Genomic DNA, 6,180 nt, shown 5'->3' with positions numbered 1-6,180 from the left:
ACATAGACTTCCTTTCAGTGAGATGTGGCCTGCATTTTGGCCAACAGAAATGGGCAATCATTTCTCACTATGTGTCATTTCTAGTCTTGGGTCATGAAAAGCTCCATGCATTGTCATTACCTACTTCCCCATTTGTCAGCCAGATGCAGAGGATCCAGCAAAACACTGAGACTCCAGGAGATGAAGGAGCCTGAGTCACTGAGTGACTGTGTGAAACAAACCCCCACACCTTTGCTGCTATCGACTGAATGCTACATGCATGGCATTTAACTTCCATTTTACCAGTTCACTGAAATAACAAAGCTGACATTTACCAAGTAGCATTAACTACCATAAAACAAATTGGTACAAGAAAATCTAAATGTGTAAAATTGACTTAATGAGTTGGTGGTAGGTGGTGAGGACACAGATATGTAGGCCTTATGACTGGAGCCCCCTGCTCTGCCATGTTAAACCTTTATACAATGGAGGCCCAAGACACCTTAGGAGTAAGACCATGTGACAACTAGACAAATTACTTTAGAGGAAATGTCTGGAATGGGTCAGAGTGTTCATTGGTTACTCTTTGCTGCCTCCAAAAACATTTTAGAAGACAGAGATGAACTCTGGACAGTGATTAACTGGCTTTCATAATGAGACCAAGGGCTTTACAATTTGGAAAAGAAGATTGTTAGAGGTCAAGTATTAGATAAAACCTAAAAAAAAAATCATTTGAGTGCCAAAGGTCCACTAATATTTCTCAATTGATTCAAGTACTGAATCTTGCAGTAATGATCAGATGATCACATTTATCGGTGTTACCTGCTCACCCAAGACTACTTTTTTTTTGATAGCCTTAAATCGTCTTCCATTAAAAAGGAGAAGAAAAAGGAAGAGGCGATGAAAGGGGAAGAGCAAAAGAGAGAAATGAGGATGAAAACAAAAGAAAGAAATCATACTTGAGAACTATGTGTAGAAAAAACTTGGATGTGGTTACTGGCACATGAAGCTGGATGGCAGGAAATAACTTCAAAGTGTCCTAGTTTTGAAAGGGTTTTATTTCAAAAAAAACCACAAACCTGGACCAAAAACTATTTTAGTGTCCAAAGCTTAAAACAACCTTTGGGCCCAAGAGCAAAAAGGAGACTGCAAAAGCTCTCCAGTCGACAAAGGTGACAGCGATGAACAAAGAGAACAATGCTGGCGGTGGAGCTAGAAGCCTTGGAGAACACCTTCTAGAAATCAGAATCTAGAATTGGGCTTCTTTATCTCCTGTTCCTCTTTTCCAAGTGGGAAGCCACCACAAATTCACAAAATGAGAAGTTTCAAATAGTTCCAACTCAAACAAAGAAATCAATCATTACTACGCATCGCAGTGAATAACTCACAAAATTGTACATCTGTGTAGTACGTGGGCATGCACAGGTATGTGTAAACATGCATATGCACATACATGTATATGTACACATATATAGCCTTTTGTTTTTTAAAACTACTATTTGTTTATATTTTCTATAGTTCACTGTCAATGATTCTATCTCAATAGCTGCAGCAAATGCACTGGGTGTGTGTGGTGGCCTTTGGCACCTCCAAGGGGAAACCCTTCCGCTCAGGCATCTTCTCTAATGGTCCTCTTCATAGGACTTGTGCAAATCCTCCACTTCTGTCCGTGCTCTGTGAGGGGAATAGAGCAAACCCTCAAAATGTATTCATCAAAATCGGGTAAGCTTTGGTACCGATTGTGCTTTGTCATTCCTCATCCAAAACTCCCTTCTGAGTGATTGCTTAGTCATTTCAGTTATTGATTGCAATACTCGAGATCTACTCTTCATAAAAATCAACTGTATCAATCTACTGTGTTTGTAAACAGAAGCAAAAGAGTAATTTTAGTATTTTCTTTCATCGTATATAGTGGGGAAAAAATGCCCTGTCTTAGAATGGAAAAGAGAATATGACTCATCTCACTTACTGAATTTTAATGCAGAAGAGCACTTTTGATATTAGCAATTACCCAGATATAAATACATTTTAAATTCCTTTATACTGACTGAACATCCTAGATAATTAAAAATTAATGACCTGAAAAAATAGCAGAAGCTTCAGTAAGTATATTATTTATTTCTATCCCTCTTTGGATTGTATAATCAAAGTGACTTACACATATTACCATCATTTAATGTAAATAAGTGATTTTTACTTCAGAATTCTTATGTTCGAATCCCAGAATACTACAAAGCCAGGGATGCCATTTCATATATTATACTTTGTAATGGTGTGGATACAGAAAATAATTGGAAAAAGCTGATGTATTTCCACAAAATGATAGTACAAACTAATTTATACTTTCATTACATTTGCAAATATAAATTTAAATAAAGCCCTTTAAAATCTAACCCTCGAAAGGAAAAGCACTACTGATTCTGAGGTTTCTTTCTTTGCATAGAGTGCTGTGTTTTATTTAGATGTTTTCCCAAACAAGCCAATCCAAATGATTATTAAGTAGTGTTGGAACAAGAGCTAATATTTAATCCACAAAAGCATACACTTAATATTTACCAGTTGCACTGAATCAGTACTTCCAGGATATGAACCACAGGAGTGTCCAACACTGTTCTTGGAGCCTTGGGCAGAAAACGCTCTGGATCTTGTCCAGAATTCACTTTCTCTCATCTTTTTTTCTTTGCTTTGGTTGTAGTTTGATGCGCTTGAAAAGCAAAAGATGGCAAAGTGGCAGTCAAAATAGACTGCTTTTCTGGTTTCCAACTCTTAGGTGGCTTTAAAAATTCACATTTAAAGAAGCAAATGAGAGCAACATAGAAACATCACATGGACTTAAAGCTCATCTCCTACAACAGACGACAAAGGCAAAGCCAGTGAAATAAGCTTCATGAGCACGGTGTGGTGAGAAAAGTAAAGGTAGTGATAAATGCATGTTTGCCTTAGATGCCACATGACAGTGCACTGAGATCTTTGACAGGTGATAAAGACACAACTTGGCAAAATCAGCAATTATTTTTGGCACCAACAAAAGAGGTAGTGAAGCAGAAAAATCTCTCCAAGAATTAATCCGTAGCTGCACAACAACACAGTGTTTCATCATCCTGGGGCCCTGATACAGAGCATGGTCGGGGGGGGGGGGGGGGGGAGTTTCTTAAATATCACATCATCAAAATAAATTCGTGACAACTGAGCCAAGAAGAGGTATCAATTAATAGGCATTGCATGTAAACACAGACACAGGTTTTTTCTAGGTATTTTATTTTTCCCCTTAAGAACCTCAAGAATAAAACGGAATTTACCAGCAAAATATCTTCAAGAAACTTTCTTGCATGCAACTCAAAACAATTTCAGTTTTCAGCAGCACAGCTTTTGTTCCAACAGGATTCACTGCCATTAAGTGATTCTGTGCACCAGTTCAAGTGTTTAGTGCAGCCTCTGCTTGGCTTGGATGCCAAACCATATGTATCAGTCACCCCTGTCATGACTAATTAGATACTGCCTCAATTTTCCAGCTCTCTCAAAAGCAAATACTTATATTCATGTGTGGGATATCCTGTCCATAATGCTGCCCTGTATCCATTAAAATCTGCCATGATTTCAGGAGGAATAATCAAATGACTTCCTCTTACAACAGCCTTTGGTCTAGTTTTAATAAAGTCATTGATGCTTCAGCTTGATATCCAGTAACACTTTCAACAACAACAATTGGAAGACTGAAAATTGCTTTCCATAAGAATTTATAGAACCAAAAATATATACCAAATCCATCCTTGTAAGTGAAAAGAACATGTCTTGGAATGGATTTTTCCTGTATTTCAGTTTAATTGTGCTTCCCTAAAAGTAATTTCCATTGCAAAACTGATCAAGTGTTCTTTCTCTTTCACTTTCTTTTTCTCTGACTGAATCGTGATTGGTTGGGGGAACCTAACAATATCCATCTCTCAGGATTAAATGCGACAACTAATTAACTCAGATTGTCAATTCACGCTTTTAAATGCACTGATAAGTCCTGGGAGCTCCGCTGTACTTATTTATCTTCAGATCATATAAAAAATTCCAAGGGCTTAATAATGGACATTCAAGAGATTAAATGTTTAAAACTATTTCTTCTTCATCTATTATTTTTTTAAGTTAGCACATTTCTATTATATTTCCAAGTTAATTTTTCTTTGTTTTTCTCATCACCATCGAGAATATTTTTATAAACAGAAAGAAACCAACAACTCAAAAACTATATCTCCTGCAGTGTTATCTAATCCCTTGGACTCACACTTCAGTGTCTGTGTGAGGACTCTAAATTGAGCCCAAAAATGCAGGATAAAATCTCAGATTTCCTCATATTTGAGTCTTACCCAAATCAATTGAAACTGCTCAAGGGTAATCAAGTGTACAACTGGAGTTAATAATTTTCATTAAGCTGTAATATCATTGCTTTTTGAATGCTGGCCTCTTGCCTTGCATATTATTTATTTTTGTTATGCCTAGCTTGCTTAAAATCATAAATTTGAGTCATTTGTAACTGAATATCATAACTAGAAAATATCCACTCTTCACTCTCATCTTGACCCCAGTCTCTGACTTCTTATATTTAGGCTCCCTTTGTGTTTCCAAGTAACTTGGTCTCTATTTTATTTTATTTATTATTATTTTTTTCTTTTTGGTGAGGCAGAAAAGGATTTACTGGGGTCTCCTGAAGAGAGTTGGGATGGCTGGGGTCAGGAATACTCATCAGAGGCCATCTGAGGAGTGGCAGCATGTTCCCAGGTGACAGTGGCATTTGCCTTGGTAATAGATGGTGCTGCCCATGGCCACAGAGATAAAGCTGAAGGCATAGAATGCAGCCCGAAGGAGGAGGACTGTGCTGGCACCTAGCCAATGAGGTCCTTTCTCTACCACCAGCAGAGTCCCATTCCCTGTTCCAGCACCAAGACCCAGCACCTCCACCCTGCACACGTAGACTCCAGTGTCACAGTCTCGGGTATCCCAGATGTGCAGCTCAGCCTGGTGGTCACAGAGGAAACAGGAAGAGGCAAGAGGAGCCAGGCGGCCCTTGAATTCTGGGGTCTCGTTCCTCACTTCCTTCCCTGGGGCCACCTTGTCCCGGTACCACGTGACAGAGCCAATGGCCAGTCTCCCTCGGCTGGCATTGAAGGAGCAGGGCAAGAAAGCAGCGGTGCCCTCCTGGATATGAATCTCAGGGGTCTGGAACACCCGGAGAGCACAGGATCCTGGATGGACCATGATAAAGATGAGCAACAGCATCCGGGGCATGTCAGAGGGCATTCCAGTTGGCGAGGGGGACCTGAGGGGTAAGCTCTGGGCGAAGAAAAACCTACTACTTGTGGCCAGGGTCACCAGATGGAGGTTGAGAGCTTCCTATGACACACAGGACTCACACATCACTTATCAGGGACCTCAACTGCCTAGGACCTCAGGCATCAAATGCTTGCCTCCCCGAGGAGAGCGGATGGTGCTAATGGCAGTATCTGGATCACTAGGAGGTGGGGGCAAAACATAGTCAAGTGGCCCAAGTGTTTGAGGGGGAGGGTGGGGCTTACATGGCTGCTAACACGAGGGTGGGTGGGTGAGACTAGGATGTGGTTCCCCTATCTTCTGAGGTTCAAGAAGACCAACGCTTTACCCAGAATAAACCTCCAGGAATCGTCCTGGGCTCAGAGCTAACCTACTTCCCCTCATCTTGGCTCAGCAGTGCCAAGGCTCATCCCATCTCACTTGGTCTTATTTTAAATAAATCTGACAACCATCTGAAAATGCCTCATCTCTGAACTGACCATTCCTTCACCAAATCCCTTAAGAAAAACGACTGGCCTCTTCTTCCCCAATAGCCAGCTTTTGAGCATTGTTGAGGCAAATTATAATCTCAGCCATTTGGGCCTTCCAGAAATTCATGCTGTAAAACCAGTACTACTGTTGGATAATCTTAATGATGATCCCAAAGGGAAGGGTCCGAGGTTGACTTGCCTGCTCTCTTCACTGTTGTGGCCCCCACAGCCTGGAATAAAACATTCTGTTTGGTAGATGCTCAGTGAGTATTTGATGCATGAATAATTGCAGCTGTTCAAGTCATCTCTGATTTTTTCCTGTCTCCACTACCCTTCACTTTCAAGACCGGTTGGTATGTGCCGCCATTTCATCCTCTCTCTTCCTCGAATCACAAATATCTTGTGATGAGAGAAGGCA

At 40.4% G+C, this 6,180-nt stretch overlaps 1 protein-coding gene across 1 annotated transcript; it reads right to left on the bottom strand.

Annotated features, from left to right (window-relative positions):
• Window positions 1–4,692: 4,692 nt before the first annotated feature.
• LOC120247607 (natural cytotoxicity triggering receptor 3-like) lies at window positions 4,693–5,295 on the bottom strand. Its single transcript, XM_039255606.1, has one exon. It carries the CDS (start codon window positions 5,260–5,262, stop codon window positions 4,708–4,710), a length of 555 nt encoding a protein of 184 aa, XP_039111537.1. The 5' UTR covers window positions 5,263–5,295; the 3' UTR covers window positions 4,693–4,707.
• Between the last annotated feature and the right edge of the window lie 885 nt (window positions 5,296–6,180).

Source organism: Hyaena hyaena, unplaced genomic scaffold, assembly GCF_003009895.1.
Source record: "Hyaena hyaena isolate Hyena2069 unplaced genomic scaffold, ASM300989v1 scaffold_534, whole genome shotgun sequence".
In the NCBI taxonomy this organism is placed as follows: domain Eukaryota; kingdom Metazoa; phylum Chordata; class Mammalia; order Carnivora; family Hyaenidae; genus Hyaena; species Hyaena hyaena.
The sequence above is the reverse complement of the archived record's forward strand: the minus strand, read 5'-3'. Positions and strand labels throughout refer to the sequence as shown.